This window comes from Daphnia magna, unplaced genomic scaffold (assembly GCF_020631705.1).
Source record: "Daphnia magna isolate NIES unplaced genomic scaffold, ASM2063170v1.1 Dm_contigs172, whole genome shotgun sequence".
NCBI classification, from domain to species: domain Eukaryota; kingdom Metazoa; phylum Arthropoda; class Branchiopoda; order Diplostraca; family Daphniidae; genus Daphnia; species Daphnia magna.
In genome coordinates, this window is record NW_025533152.1 from 76693 (window position 1) to 101001 (window position 24309).

Here is a 24309-nt window from a genome sequence, read left to right on the forward strand (position 1 = left end):
TATAGACAAAATTAAGAGACAACACAATACAACCCGAGATAAGTCAGAATTTCAAGACAAAAATTCAAATGATCAATTTAAGGCTTCAAGACAACAAAAAGAAAATACAGCACACGAAATTGTAGTAGATGACTATCGACCGCTAAATGACGCTAGTACAAGTAACGGTCTACCACAAGTAACGGTTTCGTTTACGGAAAAAACAACTGTACGATCGGACTCGACGGATGGTCTATTCACCCGTATTCGGAGTGCTTTTGGAAATCACAATTGACAAACATCAACGGATATCCTCATACGTGGCAACATAACGCAACAGCAGGAGACTGGATTAAACAAGAGGCGACCATACACACCTCACATCTGGATTTAATTGCAGAATTCGAAGAACTGCACTTAAACAGTTTCGACTATGGATTAAGGAACCACCCAGCTCATGGAACAATGGAAATGTAACAGCTGAACATCCTAAATGACCTGGTGGGACGAATTAATTAAGGAGAAGGCAAAGAGTTACCTAACATCCTAGTAACAGAAGAACAGGACAATCAAATCGGAAACATGTTTTCCTGGTTTGACACCTTAAAAATCATGGCTATCTCCGCGATAGGATTCATCCTATTTCTCATCTGTCTAAGAATTTTTATTGCCTGTAATCCTATTCCACGGATTAAGGAAAGCTTCAGACGACGCAAACAATCACGTAAAGTGAGTGAAAGTGATATTCAAGAAATGGATTCCATGATACCAGAACCCATCTACAGCGCTGGAGGAGCAAATGAAAAACCATTCATTAGGGAATTTGCACCTTTAATGACGTCAGCGACAGAAACACCAAAAGAAAACCTTACGTCGATAAACACACCGAGTGCACCAAAGAAAGGAAAATTGTATCCTATCGAAGAATTAAAATGGGATAACGAGCAAAACAAGGAATGTACAGGAAGTCACACGACATGCAGCTATGTCGTTGGCTACGGAATGGTGTGGGAGGATCTATGCAGATGTACTCCAGAAGACCATTTAAAACGCACAATTAACAAATAACGATAAAAAAAAAATAATAATAATAATCGTAGATGTAGTAAAGGATTTTATTTCCAATCAGTACTTAAAAAAACAAAACAAAAACAAAAACAAAAACAAAACCATAATGAAAAATAGAGCACACCGACGGAAAGCAAATCAATCATCCTCAGCAAAACCATTCAAATGATTCAAAACAGCCAATCGGACTTGACGGTGCTCAAGTCGTATCTGAATCTCGGAATATGTCAGCTCCGGATATATATTCGAAACCGAAACCGAAGGATGATAAATATCATCCCAGGATTCTGCCCACCACAAGAACCGTGCGTGCAGCAGTAGAAGAATATCGTGAAGTCGGGCGTAGCCAGGATATTCACTATAAAAAAACAAAAAAAAAACAATAATAATAAATAAAAAGAAAATATAAAAAAAAAAAACCATGAAGGAATTCCGAAACAAGAAAAGGATAACACAAATGAACAAGAAGACGGATTTACTTGTAGTAGAAGTCATTACACCACACAGGCTGTACCACAGATACGGGAGCATCGGGACAGGAAACACCACTTCGAACCGTGTTGAATAATTCGTCGAACAACTATACATCGGCAGTGGTGAAGCGACGATATGCACAACACGGATTTGGAAACATCAACGGGTGGAAGAGTGAAAAAGTCGTTTTAATTTCAGCAAGATGCTGAAAAACGAAGTCTAAAGTATACATCACGGGAAGTGGGGATTCAAAAACAACAGCAAATGCAGTCAAGCGACAATTGAAGAACAAACACCACGCTACACCAGACTACTTCGATCGCCTTGACGCAATCTTTAAAAAAAAATAATAATAATAATCAAAAAAAATAATAATTTAAAATAATAAAAAAGGGGAGGGGAAGAAATAACATTCCATAAACCACTTTGCAGAAGAGAGAAATCGTGTACGAGACTGAAACTCTATATAAGTAGGAGTCGTTAAAATCTAGCATTTACATATAAGGTAAGAAGTTTTTTTCTTAAAAAGGAGGGATCAATTAAACAAAACATTCACATATACTGTAGAAAAGCTTCTCAGACTAGAAGATAGTTAAAGACAAAGGACATCTAATAAAACATTGACATTCAAAGTAGATTTCTTTAGTAGATAATCGTAAGCAACCTTGAGCATGTTAGGGGTGGGTATTCCAACTATATAACAGACAAACAAGCAAGAAAAAATTTTTTGTTGTATTACCAACCTTCCACGGAAAGATACATAAAAAAAAATGAATCAAACCAAGAAAAACGAAGAACTAACAAATGAAGACTGGAGTGATGAAATCTTGATGACTTGGATTGAAGAAGATACCCCGCAATTGGAAATAAGTGAAACGCTACCAACAGGAAACGACTGGGAAGACGAACTCTTAGCTAATCTAATGAGTAATGAAGCTAAAGGTGAGATACAAATTAGTGCGAACGCAAGTGAAAGTATGCAGGTATCACGGAATATAAATATGGAAGAAGACGTAACAAGATACAGCAATAGTGACAGTGATTGTGAATTTATGCAAAAGAAAAGATATAGCGATAGTGAAAGCGATTGTGAATTTATGCAAGAGAAAAGTTCTATATCACCATTAGAAACGGAAGAAGAAGAAACATCATCGAGTAAAGTGGGTCACTACTACAGTAAAATAGAAAGTGACTTAGACCCATCGTCGTCAGACAGTGAAACGGTCGCCAACTGTAAGGCAGTAAGTGTAATCAACAACGAAGAAGAACAGGAAACTTGGTCATTACCAGTTCCCTTAATAACACAAACGGCCTACTAAAAAAACTGTATGATGAAAACATTCCCAGCTATGGACACGGAGATGACACGAAGAAGAATCGTCGCCATAACGATGTTGATGAAAGGAGAGTTCAACTACAATTTGCTGGAAGTATCAAGAGAAATGATCAGAAACCACCTACTAGAAGCAAGAGAAAATGGGAAAAACATAAAACAAATTCTGGACACTGTTTTCCCCAATGGAACATCATTATTACACGGGAGTGTGATAAAAGAAAGATTCGATGTGACGGATATGTTCCTTCAATACGGAGCTGATAGTAATATTTACGAGGAGGGGATGACAATAGCACACCGAGCAACAGCAGATAATAATGTCCATTTACTCCGTATTCTATCCCATCACGGTAACACATTCAACATCCAAAAAAGCATGGGAGAGCCACCATTACTAGTGGCTATAGCTCTCAATAATATGAAATGTGTTAAATATTTGTGGATGGATCGAATTATTGTGCACCAAACGCTGGATGAAGAAACAGTGTTACATTATGCTGCTAAATATAACAACAAATTCGTCGTGGAAGTATGTCCAGTGGAATTCATCAATAGGAGATCACGCACATCAAAGGAAACTGCGTTGCAAATAGCTGTAAGGTACAGGCATACAGATATTATAGAAATATTGTTACGTCGAGGAGCTCGAGATGATAACCTCAATACGGACGGAAAATATGCACAGGACTATATAGATGACGAAATTAGCATTTGAAATCTATTCCGAAAATTCCGAGTGATAAAAAGAAAAAATAAGTGTACTAACAGCCAGACATCATCTAAAAGAAAATAACACCCCATTATTTTAATCAGCGCAAAAAGATACCAATGCTACAATATTTTAGACGCTTCTTATAAATATATATTATGGCGCAATTCACGTTGCCTTTCCTAAGACCTGAAGTCTGCACACAAAGGTGAAATTGGAAGACCAATTTATCCTGCCGCACAGGGGGGAAGGAATGTAACGAGCCAACTGCATTATTTACGCTTTACAGAAGATGGCAAATCTGCACGGACATTGAGTGAACGCAAGGTGTACACCAAGGAAACGCCCACATGACCAAGTGACAACACGCCACCGACATCTAAGCCACACCCAATGTGACCCTTTCAATTCTGTATAAAAAGCCATGTTATTTCCAACAATAGTTAGAGTAGTGTCATGCTTCTTGGTTTGGTTGTATTGCTATTGTAGAAGTCAAATAAATACACGTCTGGCAAATCTTACATCGTAAACTGCATGGAATATACTTGTATTCAATGTGAATACACTGTTATACCATGAGATTTTACTTCTATATGTAAACAGCATCAAGTATACTTGTATTCAATGTGAATACACTGTTATACCATAAGTTTTTACTTCTATATGTAAACTGCATGGAATATACTTGTATTCAATGTGAATACACTGTTATACCATGAGTTTTTTCTTCTATATGTAAACTGCATGAAATATACTTGTATTCAATGTGAATACACTGTTATACCATGAGTTTTTACTTCTATACGTAAACTGCTTGGAATATACTTGTATTCAATGTGAATACACTGTTATACCATGAGTTTTTACTTCTATATGTAAACTGCATGGAATATACTTGTATTCAATGTGAATACACTGTTATACCATGAGTTTTTACTTCTATACGTAAACTACTTGGAATATACTTGTATTCAATGTGAATACACTGTTATACCATGAGTTTTTACTTCTATACGTAAACTGCTTGTAATATACTTGTATTCAATGTGAACACACTGCTATACCATGAGTTTTTACTTCTATATGTAAACTGCATGGAATATACTTGTATTCAATTTGAATACACTGTTATACCATGAGTTTTTACTTCTATATGTAAACAGCATCAAATATACTTGTATTTAATGTAAATACACTGTTATACCATGAGTTTTTACTTCTATATGTAAACTGCATGGAATATACTTGTATTTAATGTGAATACATTTTTATACCATGAGTTTTTACTTCTATATGTAAACTGCATGGAATATACTTGTATTCAATGTGAATACACTGTTATACCATGAGTTTTTACTTCTATACGTAAACTGCATGGAATATACTTGTATTCAATGTAAATACACTGTTATACCATGAGTTTTTACATCTATATGTAAACAGCATCAAATATACTTGTATTCAATGTGAATACACTGTTATACCATGAGTTTTTACTTCTATATGTAAACAGCATCAAATATACTTGTATTCAATGTGAATACACTGTTATACCATGAGTTTTTACTTCTATATGTAAACAGCATCAAATATACTTGTATTCAATGTGAATACACTGTTATACCATGAGTTTTTAGTTCTATATGTAAACAGCATCAAATATACTTGTATTCAATGTGAATACACTGTTATACCATGAGTTTTTACTTCTATATGTAAACTGCATCAAATATACTTGTATTCAATATGAATACACTGTTATACCATGAGTTTTTACTTCTATATGTAAACTGCATGGAATATACTTGTATTCAATGTGAATACACTGTTATACCATGAGTTTTTACTTCTATATGTAAACTGCATGGAATATACTTGTATTCAATGTGAATACACTGTTATACCATGAGTTTTTAACTCTATACGTAAACTGCATGGAATATACTTGTATTCAATGTGAATACACTGTTATACCATGAGTTTTTAACTCTATATGTAAACAGCATCAAATATACTTGTATTCAATGTGAATACACTGTTATACCATGAGTTTTTACTTCTATATGTAAACTGCATGGAATATACTTGTATTCAATGTGAATACACTGTTATACCATGAGTTTTTACTTCTATATGTAAACAGCATCAAATATACTTGTATTCAATGTGAATACACTGTTATACCATCAGTTTTTACTTCTAAATGTAAACTGCATGGAATATACTTGTATTCAATGTGAATACACTGTTATACCATGACTTTTTACTTCTATATGTAAACTGCATCAAATATACTTGTATTCAATATGAATACACTGTTATACCATGAGCTTTTACTTCTATATGTAAACTGCATGGAATATACTTGTATTCAATGTGAATACACTATTATACCATGAGTTTTTACTTCTATATGTAAACTGCATGGAATATACTTGTATTCAATGTGAATACACTGTTATACCATGAGTTTTTACTTCTATACGTAAACTGCATGGAATATACTTGTATTCAATGTGAATACACTGTTTTACCATGAGTTTTTAACTCTATATGTAAACAGCATCAAATATACTTGTATTCAATGTGAAAGAACTGTTATACCATGATTTTTTACTTCTATATGTAAACTGCATCAAATATACTTGTATTCAATGTGAATACACTGTTATACCATGAGTTTTTATTTCTATATGTAAACAGCATCAAATATACTGGTATTCAATGTGAATACACTGTTATACCATGAGTTTTTACTTCTATATGTAAACAGCATCAAATATACTTGTATTCAATGTGAATACACTGTTATACCAAGAGTTTTTAGTTCTATATGTAAACAGCATCAAATATACTTGTATTCAATGTGAATACCCTGTTATACCATGAGCTTTTACTTCTATATGTAAACTGCATGGAATATACTTGTATTCAATGTGAATACACTGTTATACCATGAGTTTTTACTTCTATACGTAAACTGCATGAAATATACTTGTATTCAATGTGAATACACTGGTATACTACGAGTTTTTACTTCTATATATAAACTGCATGGAATATACTTGTATTCAATGTGAATACACTGTTATACCATGAGTTTTTACTTCTATATGTAAACAGCATCAAATATACTTGTATTCAATGTGAATACACTGTTATACCATGAGCTCTTACTTCTATAAGTAAACAGCATCAAATATACTTGTATTCAATGTGAATACACTGTTATACCATGAGTTTGTACTTCTATATGTAAACAGCATCAAATATACTTGTATTCAATGTGAATACACTGTTATACCATGAGTTTTTACTTCTATATGTAAACAGCATCAAATATACTTGTATTCAATGTGAATACACTGTTATACCATGAGTTTTTACTTCTATATGTAAACAGCATCAAATATACTTGTATTCAATGTGAATACACTGTTATACCATGAGTTTTTACTTCTATATGTAAACTGCATGGAATATACTTGTATTCAATGTGAATACACTATTATACCATGAGTTTTTACTTCTATATGTAAACTGCATGTAATATACTTGTATTCAATGTGAATTCACTGTTATACCATGAGTTTTTACTTCTATACGTAAACTGCATGGAATATACTTGTATTCAATGTGAATACACTGTTTTACCATGAGTTTTTAACTCTATATGTAAACAGCATCAAATATACTTGTATTCAATGTGAAAGAACTGTTATACCATGATTTTTTACTTCTATATGTAAACTGCATCAAATATACTTGTATTCAATGTGAATACACTGTTATACCATGAGCTTTTACTTCTATATGTAAACTGCATCGAATATACTTGTATTCAATGTGAATACACTGTTATACCATGAGTTTTTACTTCTATACGTAAACTGCATGAAATATACTTGTATTCAATGTGAATACACTGTTATACTATGAGTTTTTACTTCTATATATAAACTGCATGGAATATACTTGTATTCAATGTGAATACACTGTTATACCATGAGTTTTTACTTCTATATGTAAACTGCATCGAATATACTTGTATTCAATGTGAATACACTGTTATACCAAGAGTTTTTACTTCTATATGTAAACAGCATCAAATATACTTGTATTCAATGTGAATACACTGTTATACCATGAGTTTTTACTTCTATATGTAAACTGCATCGAATATACTTGTATTCAATGTGAATACACTGTTATACCATGAGTTTTTACTTCTATATGTAAACTGCATCAAATATACTTGTATTCAATGTGAATACACTGTTATACCATGAGTTTTTACTTCTATATGTAAACAGCATCAAATATACTTGTATTCAATGTGAATACTGTTCAGAACTGATACTGGGTGGTTTGAGCGGACAAGTTTTATTTTGAGACTACAGATACCATAACAGGGAGCTGGAAAAGGACCAATGTTAATCTTTGTTCTTTCTCCGTCAGATCTTGGTTTGTCACTGCCCTTGATAATTCCTTTCCCCCGCTTGAGTCCTACTGCTCACCCGTCGCCGTTCCTTACGCCATCTGTTACCCGAAAGAGCGGTGGTTAATGGAAAGGGGTTGAAGAATTATGATGCATCTTGAACATGGCCGACCCTGTTTTCTGAAGAGAAAACATTCCGCTTTTCTTCTTCTTCCAGGAGACATAGTTTCACGACCGCCTTGTGGTACTCTCCATGTTGATTGGCCACTATCGCCGAGCGTACAACTCCATCAGTACCTGTAAAAACTTGCGTAATTTTTCCCAGTGGCCAATGCCCTTCTGCTGATTTGGAATCAACCACAATGACGATATCGCCGATCTTGATGTTTCGCCTGTGTTCCAGCCATTTCCGTCGTTCAATCTGGCGCGGGAGATATTCCCGGAGCCATTGATGCCAAAACTGTTTGGCCAAGGCAAGTGCCGCTCTGTAGCGCTGACGACAGATAACGTCACGCTCGTCGACGATGTTCAGTGGCACATATGGATTGGCTCTTCCAATTAACAAGTGGTACGGCGTCAGGGCCTCTGGATCGTTTGGGTCAACGCTAACATGCGTTAACGGTCTGCTATTAAGTAGGCCTTCGACTAAAGTGAGTGCGGTCCTCAATACTTCGTCTGTGGTTGTTTGCCCGTGCAAGACGGCGGCAAGGGCGGTTTTAGCTGAGCGGATGAGCCTCTCCCATGCGCCTCCAAAGTGGGGGGCATAAGGGGGGTTGAAATGCCAGGTTGTCTGCTTCGTGGCCTCCTTACTGATGAATTCCGCCTTATTCCAACTTGCTATTCCGTCGCTAATTTCTTTCGCGGCCGATGTAAAATTCGTCCCGTTATCACTGTAACAGTGGGTTGGTTTGCCTTTGTGAACTACGAATCGACTGTAGGCTCGTAGGAAAGAGTCCATCTCCATAGACTCCACCATTTCGAGATGAACCGCGCGAGTCGTCATGCAAGTAAATATGATGCCATAACGTTTAAGTTGGCGTCGAAACATTTTTACAATTAAGGGGCCGAACATGTCGACTCCTGAATGTGTAAATGCGGGATTGTGGGCCTTGAGGCGGCAGGCAGGTAGCGCGGCCATGTAGGGGGCTGCAGGTTTTGCGTTTCATGGGCGACAGAGTAGGCAGGGACTGATGATGGATTTAATTGTTGATCTACCTTTAAGCACCCAATACGTCGAGCGTAAATTGTGACAACATGTACTCCGTTGTCGCATGGGCCAAGTCGTTATGCAGTTTTTGAATAACAAGAGTTGTAAACCTATGTTTAGGATGGAGAAGGATCGGATGTCTAACTGAATACGGAGCTTCTGCCCTTTGGATTCGCCCACCGACACGAAGAATTCCGTCGTGGTCTAGGAAAGGGCGACAGCTGCGCGGGTTTTGAGTCTGGTTGAATGGGGCGCCGATCCATGATGCAATTGATTTCTTGAGAAAAGTAAGCCTGCTGGGATAGCTTTACAAGAAATTGCTTTTCTGCTGAGATTTCCTGTGTAGACAGTTCAGTGGAGGGAGGATGATTACTAGTTTTTTCGTGTCTGGTTTGGTGAAACATGTTGAAGAGCCGTTGAATGTAGGCGGTGGTTCGGACGATTAAATCGACTGAGGATCTCCTTTCCATTAGGGTTTTGAACCGATTGGTTTCGGCTTCTCCTGACAGGCCGACCCAGATTCAAGGGTCAACATTATCGTCTTTCTTGACTTCCGGATCCAACTCGTTTGCAGAGGCTACGTCTGGATCAATAGGGAATGTGGGCCAGTTTTCTCATGTTTTTTTTAGGAAGTCTGGCCCCTGGAACCAGCGGTGTTGGTCCGTCATTTGTTTCGGCGAAACTCCCCTACAGCAATCATCGGCGGGATTTTCTTTACTAGGAACGTATCTCCAGTCGTTAGCGTATTTTGGTTCCAGCATCTCTCCTACTCTGTTGGCGACGTAGGAGTGGTAGCGGCAGTGTTCTGAAGTTAACCATCTCAAGACGGTAGTTGAGTCGGTCCAAATAGTTACATTGTTGATCGTAGCGTCTAATTCAGCCTTCACGGTGTTAATCAATCGATATGCCACAAGGGCGCCGTTCAGCTCGAGCCGTGGGATGGTAATTGGTTTTTTGGGGGAGATCCTGGACTTGGCAATGACAAAGGCTACCTCGATTCTACTTCGAAATTGAGTCCTAATATAGACCACAGCTCCGTAACCCTTTTCCGAAGCGTCGGAAAATGCATGAAGTTCGATGGCAGTCGGTTTTTCATTGGTAGACTTGTAGCAGCGTTGAAGGTTGATTTGACTCAGGGATTCAAGTGATAAATTCCATTCTTCCCAACGGATTATGATACTACGATCCAGAATTTCGTCCCATGTTGTTGATGTTTCCCAGGCGTCTCGTAGCAGCTGCTTTGATATAAACATAACCGGAGCTAGGAAGCCCAACGGATCGAAAACGCTGGCTGCTGAACGTAATAAGTCTCTTTTAGTTGTTCCTATTGTTGGAGCCTTCACTTGGAGCTCAAATGCGTCGCTTTGACAGTTCCAGGTGAGACCAAGCGTTCTCTCCGTCGGAAGGTCTTCCATGTCCAAATTAAAAGTAGGTTTTGATAACAGCGGGTCTGGTAGTGCAGAGAGGATCTTTTTGTCGGCGGAGGCCCATTGGGTGAGTTTAAACCCTCCGCGAAGGAGGCATTCTCTGAGTTGCTTACTGACATACATGGCTTCGGCTTGATCCTCGAATGACTCCATGTAATTGTCGACGTAGAAATAGTTAACGATCCTGTTGGTGACTCCTGGAAAGTCTTCTTCATTATCTGCTCCGGTGCGCCGTAGTGCGTATGAACATATGGTAGGTGACGAGACGGCGCCAAATATCTGCACTTGCATTTCCATAATTTTTGGCTGTTCCAGCGATCCAGGTTCTCTCCACAGATATCTTAAGGCTGGCCGGTCACCGGGAGAAACCTTCACTTGGTGGAACATTTTTTCAATATCTGCCGTCACTGGAAATTTAGCTCGTCGGAAGCGCATCAATAGACCTACAAGGCTAGTCAGCAGGTCAGGCCCTTTGAGCAGCCGATCGTTAAGGGAAACTCCGTTAAATCTTGCTGATGCGTCGAATACTGTCCTCACCTTGTCCGGCTTTTGTGGGTTTACTACGCCATGATGGGGAAGATAAAAGAACTTTCCTGGTGGAGTGGCGTCCGCCTCGGCTCTTGAAATCTCCCTGGCGTGTCCTAAGGCGACGTACTCTGCCATATTCGATGCGTATTTAAGCGCAAAGGGGGGGTCGGATCTGAATTTATCTTCGAGTGAGCGAAGCCGTCAGAAGGCTGCCGAGTGGGTCGGTCGGGCAGGTGTGGTTCTGCTGATTTGAAGGGCAGGCCGATCTCATACCGCTCACCATCGTGTCTTATCGACATTTCAATTTTCTGGAGTGCTATCACGTCGTTTTGCGGGACTGGAGCTTTAACGTTCGGGTGTGTGCCTATCATCTCACCGGTGATAAAGTCTTGAACGACTTTCTTGAAATGGGCTTCATTTTCTTCAATAGTGAGAGTGAAAACGTGGCTAATATTGTGTTGTCTAGAAGGATTTATCTTGTCCAATTTTCCTACTACACACCAACCAAAGGGAGTGGAGAGCGCCATGGGTGCGTTTTTCCATTGGTGTTCTCTTCTTGATTCAACGACGTCGTGGGCGTCGGTTAGTTCCATTCCTATCAATACGGTGACTTCACCGCCGTCGATTTCTTGTAGCTTGATGTCTCTAAGATGAGGCCATTTGGTGAGTGTGGTTGGGGGGATGCTACGTCTGCGAATGTTGAGTTTGTCGATCGAGTAGGCTTCGTCGACGTCGAATTCCTCGCAGCGATTCAATGGCGTTATTGTGAATCGCACCTTTCTTGTCCTGATGAGGGGGTTTTGAGCGTGGAAGGTACCAAATTTTGATCTGCTCCATTCCCCTTCTAGCGACAGGTACGTGGAGACATCGTCGCGAATAAGAGTAACTCTGCTACCGCGGTCGAGAAGTCCGTAGGTCTTGAATTCCTTTCCGTTGGCGCGTACAATGATTGGAACTATCGGTAGGAAGGTATAATCGTCGATTGGGTAGGTGAAGCCACAAAACTGGGATATTGTATAGCTGTCTCTGCTTCGTTGTTGGTGCTGTCTTGGGTTAGATCGCCACATGACTGGGGCGCCATGGAGGAGAACGTGATGCCGCTATTTACAGCCTTCAATCGAACAGTTTGTGTCTTGGCTTCGATGGCCTCCCTTTAAACAACGAAAGCAAAATCTTTTTCCTTTGATGAGCTGGGCTCGTTTTTCTGGGGATAAGCCCTTGAAGCGTTGGCAGTGATCGAGTTGATGGGATTCTTTACATCCTGCTGGACAGCCATTTGCTGCGTTTGTTTCATCGGGGGATATATTGAAGACAGCGTGACGGTCACGATACTGTTTGTCTCTGCTACTGTCTCTAGGTGCCGATTTTTGTGTTCTCGATTCTTCCATGTACGACTCGTCTAACCAATCGTCAAAGTCAACAAGCGTGGGGAGTCTCGGCTGGAGACTCCAGCTCTTCTTTCCCCAACTCTTGCGGAGGCTCATGGGAAGTTTAGCAGCAAGTTGTTGGATGATGGCATAGCATCCCAGTTGAGACTCGTAGCCGCCGTACTTCAGCGTGCACACTACCCCTCGTACCTTGGCGCTGAACTTTTGCAGTGCTTTGTAATCGTCTTCTTTAAAGGCCGAGAGCGCCATTAGTTTTTCGTTACAAGCCTGGGCTACTAATTGGGGGTTGCCGTATTTTCGATGAAGTTCCTTCAGTGCATGTGGGTAGAGGCCTGGGTGTAAAAGTGCATCACCGATACGGTCGTGAACATCTTGGCGTAAGCTATTGCGTAGATGATAAAGGCGTTCTGCATCCGAAGTACAAGCATCATGTATAAGTATCTTGAAGCCCGCGATAAAGGACGGCCAATCTTGCGGGTCGCCAGAAAACATCTGGATCGACATTTGTGGCGCTCTGGGGGGAGCTGAATGCGGAGCAGGCTGGTTGAAGTCCGGCACGCCTAAATTAGTGATCCACATATCAGGTTGTTGGAAACCGTACGATGCTGGTTTGCCGTCAGGCAATGAAAAGAAAGTGGTAGGGCTTGGCTGCGTGGTGTAATTTGAACCGCCCGTGATTGTAAAATAGCCGGCCGATGATGCGGTCGGTACTGTTTGTGTGTCTGGAAAGTAATTTGGCTGATTGACGGACGTTACTGTCGTCGTTGATGGCCGCGGACGGTTGAAGTTTGTCTCGGTTGTAGACGTAACGTTGTGCTGAGTCACTGGGGTCGATCTTGTCGTTGCAGGCGGTCCGGTGACTATAGTATGATTATAGGGAGTAGCTGGAGCTTGAATAGATTGAACCGTTGAAGTAACGTTGACATTTAAGACTGGCTGTACTTGTTGGTTGGAGACGGGCGGGATGGTTACGGATGGACGAGCCGTGTTATCACGGTGTAATGCAGCGGTGGATGGAACTGGCTGATTAAGTGATACGGCGGTAGTCCTTGGAGCCGTCGGATTCGGGTTCGCCATAGTTGTTGCTGTCGGGATCGGAGGAACTGTATTGTCGCTGTTTACGGTGAGATGGTCTGTAATTGCAGGGGTAGTTGCGAGTGGTCGTTGGACCACGGTGGCTTGATTGCTGGAAGTGGCTACTGTCATGGCGGCTGAACTACTAACGGTTTCTTGATTTTGCCAGAAAGGGTTGCTTGAGTTTAGTGTGGTGAGAATCTCCCAGGTTTGACTGGGCTGTGGTTCGGAATGATGTGGATTTATGATGGGCGCCTTTGAAATAGCGGGAGTGACTGTGCGGGGCCTTTTTGCTGCGGAGCAACTAGTCGATGGATCTCTATTATTTGGTTCAGTTTGCAGTTGGTCTGTTCCTATCTTTGCTGAGTTTGGCAGTGTCGGGTTTAGATCTGGAGTAGAGATTGAAGACGTGGTGGATGTTTCATCGATGCGGCTCTCGAGGTGGGCTTCTATGAGGGCGAAGCATTCATTCGTTCTTGTGTCGACTTCTGTTTGCCATACGTCTTCACCTGTGTTGTCTTCGCTAGGAAGAGCCTGGTTGTACAGGCTATTAAGTTTAGTACATTCGTGCAGGATTTCAGCGAGTTGATTACGGTACACTTTTAATACCTTTCGGCTACCTCTCTCTTCCATATGGTTCATGATTCTAGTCATCAATTTTGTGTGTCGCGCCTTTTCGCTCGTTCTCAATCTTTTTATGGTGTCTGGGCTCTCCCTTTCTAAGTCGTCATCGTCAGCACGGGTAGCCATTGAAAGGTTTGAAGAAGAAAAAAAAATAAAAGTTAATAGAAGGCAGTTTCTCTTCTCTTCGTTTTGCGGTGTCGGATGGTTAATGACATGGATCGGGACACCTCTCTCGCCTGTCGTTCGAGTGATTTCTTCTCTGGCGTTTTCTCGTGAGTTGGAGTGGGGGTTAAGCTAGCTAGTAATTCTGGCAGTTGTACGGCCGAATACTGTTGCGCCGGACGAATGAGTGAGAGCAATGGGCGCGGCGACTCAGGCCGGTAAACGACCGAACGCTCGTACGTCGAGGAGAAAAAATAGTGGGGTGATGATTCGGGCCGGCAAATGACCGAGCGATCGGAGGTTGATGCGACAGGAGATTCAGGCCGGTAAACGACCGAACGCTCCGGGGTTGATGTGGAAGAGGGGGGAGATTCAGGCCGGTAAACGACCGAACGCTCGTTCAATGATGATAAATTTGGTGGTGGGGTGATTGACTGCTCCTCGTGCTGTTCAAGAAGGTGGTTTTGCGATGAGGGATGGCGTGGAGATGCAGCTGGAATGAGTGAGTCAATGGCTAGGCGTGGTGTTTCGTCGATTTGGTCTGAGTCGGAGCCGTGACTCGAGTTGAGGTTCTCTTGCTCTTCCAAATTAGCTAGCTGGATTCGAATTGCTTCGTCTTTCTCTCTGGCTGTCGTCATTCGACGTTTTGTTCTTCTTGCCTTGTCACGTTGTCTGCCTTCTGTAGATCGACAACTTCGTTGCCTTTTACCAGGCATCCGTAGTGGAGGGTAGAAGGATGGCTGGGACGCTCTCAGATCTGAGTGGTGGGGATCAAGTGCTAGGCACGAGATCGTCGCGTGGTGACCACGCGGTTGACTTCTCTCTCAGTATTGTTCTGACTCAGTGGGGTTCTTTGTCTTCCCGGTCGATGCACCAAAATGTTCAGAACTGATACTGGATGGTTTGAGCGGACAAGTTTTTATTTTGAGAATACAGATACCAAACAGGGAGCTGGAAAAGGACAAATATTAATATTTGTATTTTCTCCATCAGATCTTGGTTTGTCACTGCCCATGATAATTCCTTTCCCCCACTTGAGTCCTACTACTCACCCGTCGCCGTTCCTTACGCCATCTGTTACCCGAAAGAGCGGTGGTTAATGGAAAGGGTTTGAAGAATTATGATGCATCTTGAACACAATGTGAATACACTGTTATACCATGAGTTTTTACTTCTATATGTAAACAGCATCAAATATACTTGTATTCAATGAAAATACACTGTTATACCATGAGTTTTTACTTCTATATGTAAACAGCATCAAATAAACTTGTATTCAATGTGAATACACTGTTATACCATGAGTTTTTACTTCTATATGTAAACTGCATGGAATATACTTGTATTCAATGTGAATACACTGTTATACCATGAGTTTTTACTTCTATATGTAAACAGCATCAAATATACTTGTATTCAATGTGAATACACTGTTATACCATGAGTTTTTACTTCTATGTGTGAACAGCATCAAATATACTTGTATTCAATGTGAATACACTGTTATACCATAAGTTTATACTTCTATATGTAAACTACATCAAATATACTTGTATTCAATGTGAATACACTGTTATACCATGAGTTTTTACTTCAATATGTAAACAGCATCAAATATACTTGTATTCAATGTGAATACACTGTTATACCATGAGTTTTTACTTCTATATGTAAACTGCATGGAAAATACTTGTATTCAATGTGAATACATTGTTATATCATGAGTTTTTACTTCTATATGTAAACTGCATCAAATATACTTGTATTCAATGTGAATACACTGTTATACCATGAGTTTTTACTTTTATATGTAAACAGAATCAAATATACTTGTATTCAATGTGAATACACTGTTATACCATGAGTTTTTACTTCTATATGTAAACAGCATGAAATATACTTGTATTCAATGTGAATACACTGTTATACCATGAGTTTTTACTTCTATATGTAAACTGCATGGAATATACTTGTATTCAATGTGAATACACTGTTATACCATGAGTTTTTACTTCTATATGTAAACAGCATCAAATATACTTGTATTCAATGTGAATACACTGTTATACCATGAGTTTTTACTTCTATATGTAAACTGCATTGAATATACTTGTATTCAATGTGAATACACTGTTATACCATGAGTTTTTATTTCTATATGTAAACTGCATGGAATATACTTGTATTCAATGTGAATACACTGTTATACCATGAGTTTTTAATTCTATATCTAAACAGCATCAAATATACTTGTATTCAATGTGAATACACTGTTATACCATGAGTTTTTACTTCTATATGTAAACAGCATCAAATATACTTGTATTCAATGTGAATACACTGTTATACCAAAAGTTTTTACTTCTATATGTAAACAGCATCAAATATACTTGTATTCAATGTGAATACACTGTTATACCATGATTTTTTACTTCTATATGTAAACAGCATGGAATATACTTGTATTCAATGTGAATACATTGTTATACCATGAGTTTTTACTCCTGTATGTAAACTGCATGGAATATACTTGTATTCAATGTGAATACACTGTTATACCATGAGTTTTTAATTCTATATGTAAACAGCATCAAATATACTTTTATTCAATGTGAATACACTGTTATACCATGAGTTTTTACTTCTATATGTAAACTGCATGGAATACACTTGTATTTAATATGAATACACTGTTATACCATGAGTTTTTACTTCTATATGTAAACTGCATGGAATATACTTGTATTCAATGTGAATACACTGTTATACCATGAGTTTTTACTTCTATATGTAAACTGCATCGAATATACTTGTATTCAATGTGAATACACTGTTATACCATGAGTTTTTACTTCTTTATGTAAACAGCATCAAATATACTTGTATTCAATGTGAATACACTGGTATACCATGAGTTATTACTTCTATATGTAAACTGCATGGAATATACTTGTATTCAATGTGAATACACTGTTATACCATGAATTTTTACTTCTATATGTATGCGGCATCAAATATACTTGTATTCAATATGAATACACTGTTATACCATGAGTTTTTACTCCTGTATGTAAAATGCATGGAATATACTTGTATTCAATGTGAATACACTGTTATACCATGAGTTTTTACTACTATTTGTAAACTGCATGGAATATGTTGATTTCAAATATTGTTCTCACACTGTTGCCTAAACCTATTTGTGTTGCGGAAACCCACAACACCTCCCTTCCCAAGGTTCGACGGTTTTGCACAACCGTTGTCTGCTTTTACTTGCTTACTTCACGTGTTCTGAACTGGTGTGTACCTTTCTCTGACCGAAAAGGTGACTTAGAGTTTTGTAAAAAGCAAGTTAATCTGTACCCACTTTGTTAAATTACTCAGGTATTAATACAGCAAGTGCTATTCAATAGTTGGTATCTTATTTCTGTTAGCTTAATACTAAAGTTAAATTGAACAGGTTATGGGCCCAGTATTTTGTTCCCATTAACGAAATAAGATGGCCAACCAGATGATTGAAAATCATCTTAGAGATGTTAACCATGTGCCTAAGTTCGACGGTACCAATTTCCGTGAATGGAATTTTGAATTGCGAATGATTTTCCAACAACTTGGGCTACTTGGACTTGTCGAAGGAAGAGAAGGGCACACATTGCCCGAAGAGGTAACCAAAGCATTCTGAAATTTTTTACACATGTCTTCGTCACACTCATATACGTTAAGCACATATGACCCTGTGATACACATGTACATTTCTCATGTATAATTCAAACACATGTTCACATGTAACTATACACATGTTCACATGTATGACTCGTAGACATGGTCACATGTACAACTCACTCTCATGTTCACACACGAGTGTAGATTAGACACATGTCTAATCAAGCTTTCATGTATAACAATATACACATGCTTACTAAAAACCAAACCTATCTTTTACAGATAAGGGATGACCCTGATAATCCACAACGTATTACAAATGTTGCTGCGATTGATGCATGGATTCTCAGAGATGTAACATCCAGAAACTACATCTTTGCGACACTAACCAAGCCAATGAAAGAGAGTTTGTACTCCTGTGAAACAGCTGCAATCATGTGGACAAGATTGGACACACAATACCGGCTTAGAGCAGCTGAGAATCTTCATCTGTTGTGGCAATCATTCTATGATTTCACTCATGACCCTGATGATGATATGACTACCCACATTCGAAAACTCTCATCGATTGCTGACAAACTTAGAGAACTTGGACAACCTCTTGATGAGATGCAGCTTGTAACCAAGGCTCTTGCCACACTCCCTGAACAGTTCAGAATTGTAAGATCTGTCTGGGCAAATGTTCCTCTGAATGAAAGAACGGTTGACAATCTACTACAACGTCTCCGTTCAGAAGAAAATGTTCTTAGATCCTACGAAAGACCTGATGGCTCTAATCAAGCTTTTGCAGCATACGGTCAGACAAGAGGACGAGGAAGCCGTGGCAACAGAAGAGGTGGCAGATCTTTGCATGGAGTCAATCGACAATCACCACGACCGGACGTCCGATGTGGTTATTGCTTCATACCTGGTCATGAGACAAAAGATTGCAGAAAGAAGAAGAGGGCTGAAAGAGAGGAGCAAGCCAACAAAGACCAGGCATTATTGTCATCAACTTCTGTCAACCCGAAGAGTGTTCTCGCCTTCTTCGCAGACTCTGGAGCAACTCAACACATGTCAGACATGAAGACTTTATTCGAAGATTTCATACCGATTCAACCTGGATCCTGGTCAATTGCTGGAATAGGAGACACCCACCTCCAAGTACTAGGAAAAGGCCACATCAGAGCTACTATCAATGTCAATGGCGAAACGTCAACCAGACTCATCGAAGATGTCCTCTATGTAGCAGGTCTTGGCACTAATCTATTCTCAATTCGTGCAGCTACAAGTTACGGACTAGAAGCAAGATTTTCTGATGATCAAGTATTCTTCTATCGTGGAAACCAACTCGTACTAACAGGAAGACGCACTGGAAACACCCTCTATCACCTAGACCTACAACCTCAGACAACTCGCAACAAAACAACATGCCACATCGACGTAGCCAAACAGGCCGGTCTACGAGCTTCCCTTATCGTCTGGCATCAACGGCTGGGTCATATGAGTCATCAGACCATACTGAAGATGGTTTCTCAAGATCTTATATCCGGACTTCATCTAACAAACGAAAAATTTCCTAAAACACTTTGTACTGCATGTGAATTAGGAAAATTTCATCGACAACCACTAAAATCTGGAAGAACGAGAGCTACACGTGTTGGAGAATTAATCCATTCGGATGTTGAAGGTCCAATGCCATCCCCCAGCGTTGGTAACGCACGTTATTATGTACTATTTACAGATGATTTTTCAGGCTGGAGAGTTATTTACTTCATGAAATGTAAATCTGAAGTTCCCGCATTGTTTCGACTCTTCTTCGCTTCCCTTCTAAATGAGACGGGCAATACTGTGCGCACTCTACGTTCGGATAATGGAGGCGAATACACTGGAACTGAATTCAACAAATACCTTGCAGAGAAGGGCATCCGCCACGAAACCAGTGCTGCGTATACACCAGCTCAAAACGGTGTTGCTGAGAGAGGAAACAGGACGCTCCTAGATGGTGCTCGTAGCATGCTTCTCGCCAGTAACCTACCACCTACACTCTGGGCGGAAGCTGTTGGTTACCTTGTCTACATCCGCAACCGCGTACTATCCAGTACCATTGAGGTGACACCATTTGAAACATGGAGCGGAAGAAAACCGGATATCTCCAACATCCGCATCTTTGGATCTAGAGCATTTGTAAGATGCCCAAATGTCAAAAAGCTGGACGCAAGGTGTTTAGAAGGAGCATTTGTCGGAGTTAGCAACACTCAAAAAGCCTCCCGCATCTACGTAACCTCTCCATTACCAAGAATAATCGTGAGCTACGATGTCAAAGTTGATGAAACGGTCATGTACTCAACGACGAAAAAGCGAAATGGACCTCAATGGACGGAACCTACTGACAGAACAGAACCCATTATTTGTGATCCTACTGATAATGCAGTTGAAGCTGACCAAAAACTTACCACCACAGCACAGCCAAGCAACTCTGATCCAGTTAATGAAGCAATTCAAGTTGATCAAGTATTCCCTGAAGAAATGATTCACCTTGAAGCCATGCCCGAAGAAGTTCCGCATCGAGATGAACCTACCCATGACATCATTCAAGAAGAGGCAGTACAAAATCCCATCATCTTAGAAAACAACAACAACGTTGCTGATGTTCCAAATACCGATGACCGCAATGAGACGACTAGCATCCGCAGATCATCACGTCTTCCCCACTACAGTGAACGCTACCTGGCTTATAGGAAATCACTAGGACGTCAAGCTGTTTGCTTCGCAATGCCTGCGAGTACTGAAGACACCAATGCAGTACCTGTTGAACCATCCAGCTATAATGAAGCAACAACCTGTCCAGATGCAAATAAGTGGATTCCGGCCATCTTTGACGAATACGAATCCCTTAATCAAAACAATACATGGACTCTCTGCCCACTTCCACCTGACAGGTCAGCGATTGAAGGCAAATGGGTTCTTTCGTTCAAACCTGGATACCAGCAAGTCTCTCCACGATACAAAGCCCGTTTTGTAGCCAAAGGCTACTCTCAAGTCTATGGCCTCGACTATGTCGACACTTTTTCGCCAGTAGTGAAACATTATTCACTACGCACCGTACTTGCTATTGCTGCCGCCAAGGATCTGGAAATGATACAACTCGACATCAAGACGGCGTTTCTCAATGGTAACCTTCAAGAAGAAATTTATATGAAGCAGCCAGAAGGTTTCGTCATTCCAGGCAAGGAAACTCAAGTATGCAGATTGTTGAAGAGCTTATACGGCCTAAAGCAAGCATCACGGGCATGGAATCAAAAATTTCACGCATTCATTGTCAAGTTTGGCCTAACCCAAAGCAAAGCTGACCCGTGCGTATATTTCCGACATCAACGTGAAGGGAAAGTAGAGGAATTCACTGTACTCATCATTTACGTCGATGACGGAATCATTTTCAGCAGTAAAAAACAAAATCTTACCGATATCCTGAAACATCTGGAAACAGCCTTTGAGATCCGCTCTCTTCCTGCGCACCGGTTTGTCGGCGTTGACATCACTCGAGATCGCCCTAAACTCATGATGTACATCTCACAGCCGGACTACATCACGAAGATAGCTGGAAGATTCAATATGACCCCGTGTACACCCCTTGCTGTCCCGGCTGATCCTTGCTGTGGACTATCTCCTGACATGTCACCCCAGAATGAAGAAGAAGAAGCGGAAATGAAAACTATCCCCTTCAGAGAAGCTGTAGGATCCCTTATGCATATCATGGTCATGACTAGACCAGATATCGCCTATGCTGTAGGACAAGTGGCACAATACGCTCAGAAACCAGGAAAACAACACTGGCGTGCAGTCAAAAGGATTCTAGCCTACCTCATCAAAACCAAAAACTTTGGTTTGTGCTTTGGAAGATCTAGCGACCAACTAATAGGATTTTGTGATGCAGATTATGCCGGAGATTTACAGACTCGTCGCTCTACATCTGGTTTCCTTTTTCTTTATCTTGGAGGACCAGTTTCGTGGGCCAGCCGGCGCCAACCGTGTGTAGCACTTTCCACCACAGAAGCCGAATTTGTTGCAGCTGCAGAAGCCACCAAAGAAGCTGTATGGTTCAAACAACTACTGTCTGAACTAGGAATAGACGGTCGCTCAACAACTCTTTATTGTGATAATCAAAGTGCCATTGCCTTAGTGAATAACCCTACCTTCCATCAACGCACAAAACATATCGATGTACGACTCTTTTACATCAGAGAGCAGCAAGAGAAGAAAACAATCAATGTTGTTTACATCAACACGGAGCAACAACTTGCTGATATACTCACAAAGCCATTGGCAGTCCCAAGATTTGAAAAATTACGAGATGCCCTAGGAGTTGTTCCAATCAACATTTAGAGCTTAATATTTGAGGGGAAGTGTTGATTTCAAATATTGTTCTCACACTGTTGCCTAAACCTATTTGTGTTGCGGAAACCCACAACACCTCCCTTCCCAAGGTTCGACGGTCTTGCACAACCGTTGTCTGCTTTTACTTGCTTACTTCACGTGTTCTGAACTGGTGTGTACCTGTCTCTGACCGAAAATGTGACTTAGAGTTTTGTAAAAAGCAAGTTAATCTGTACCCACTTTGTTAAATTACTCAGGTATTAATACAGCAAGTGCTATTCAATAGTTGGTATCTTATTTCTGTTAGCTTAATACTAAAGTTAAATTGAACAGAATATACTTGTATTCAATGTGAATACACTGCTATACCATGAGTTTTTACTTCTATATGTAAACTGCATGGAATATACTTGTATTTAATGTGAATACACTGTTATACCATGTGTTTTTACTTCTATATGTATACTGCATCAAATATACTTGTATTCAATGTGAATACACTGTTATACCATGAGTTTTTACTTCTATATGTAAACAGCATCAAATATACTTGTATTCAATGTGAATACATTGTTATACCATGAGTTTTTACTTCTATATGTAAACTGCATGGAATATACTTGTATTCAATGTGAATACACTGTTATACCATGAGTTTTTACTTCTATATGTAAACTGCATGAAATATACTTGTATTCATTGTGAATACACTGTTATACCATGAGTTTTTGCTTCTATGTGTAAAAAAACAGCATCAAATATCCTTGTATTCAATGTGAATACACTGTTATACCATAAGTTTATACTTCTATATGTAAACAGCATCAAATATACTTGTATTCAATGAAAATACACTGTTAAACCATGAGTTTTTACTTCTATATGTAAACAGCATCAAATATACTTGTATTCAATGTGAATACACTGTTATACCATGAGTTTTTACTTCTTTATGTAAACAGCATCAAATATACTTGTATTCAATGTGAATACACTGTTATACCGTGAGTTTTTACTTCTATATGTAAACTGCATGGAAAATACTTGTATTCAATGTGAATACACTGTTATATCATGAGTTTTTACTTCTATATGTATGCTGCATCAAATATACTTGTATTCAATGTGAATACACTGTGATACCATGAGTTTTTACTTTTATATGTAAACAGAATCAAGTATACTTGTATTCAATGTGAATACACTGTTATACCATGAGTTTTTACTTCTATATGTAAACAGCATCAAATATACTTGTATTCAATGTGAATACACTGTTATACCATGAGTTTTTACTTCTATATGTAAACAGCATCAAAAATACTTGTATTCAATGTGAATACACTGTTAAACCATGAGTTTTTACTTGTATATGTAAACTGCATCAAATATACTTTTATTCAATGTGAATACACTGTGATACCATGAGTTTTTACTTTGATATGTAAACAGAATCAAATATACTTGTATTCAATGTGAATACACTGTTATACCATGAGTTTTTACTTCTATATGTAAACAGCATCAAATATACTTGTATTCAATGTGAATACACTGTTATACCATTAGTTTTTACTTCTATATGTATACTGCATCAAATATACTTGTATTCAATGTGAATACACTGTTATACCATGAGTTTTTACTTCTATGTGTAAACAGCATGGAATATACTTGTATTCAATGTGAATACACTGTTATACGATGAGTTTTTACTTCTATATGTATATTGCATCAAATATACTTGTATTCAATGTGAATACACTGTTATACCATGAGTTTTTACTTCTATATGAAAATTGCATGGAATATACTTGTATTCAATGTGAATACACTGTTATACCATGTGTTTTTACTTCTATATGTATACTGCATC

At 39.3% G+C, this 24309-nt stretch overlaps 1 protein-coding gene across 1 annotated transcript; it reads right to left on the reverse strand.

The window, feature by feature from the left end:
- Window positions 1-8149: 8149 nt before the first annotated feature.
- On the reverse strand, window positions 8150-9142 carry LOC123467326. Its single transcript, XM_045167281.1, has one exon. The coding sequence runs from the start codon at window positions 9140-9142 to the stop codon at window positions 8150-8152; it is 993 nt and encodes a 330-aa protein (XP_045023216.1).
- Between the last annotated feature and the right edge of the window lie 15167 nt (window positions 9143-24309).

Excerpts from the sequence above, each read along its gene's own strand:
- LOC123467326 (XM_045167281.1), bottom strand. The coding sequence starts at position 9,142 with ATGGCCGCGCTACCTGCCTGCCGCCTCAAGGCCCACAATCCCGCATTT.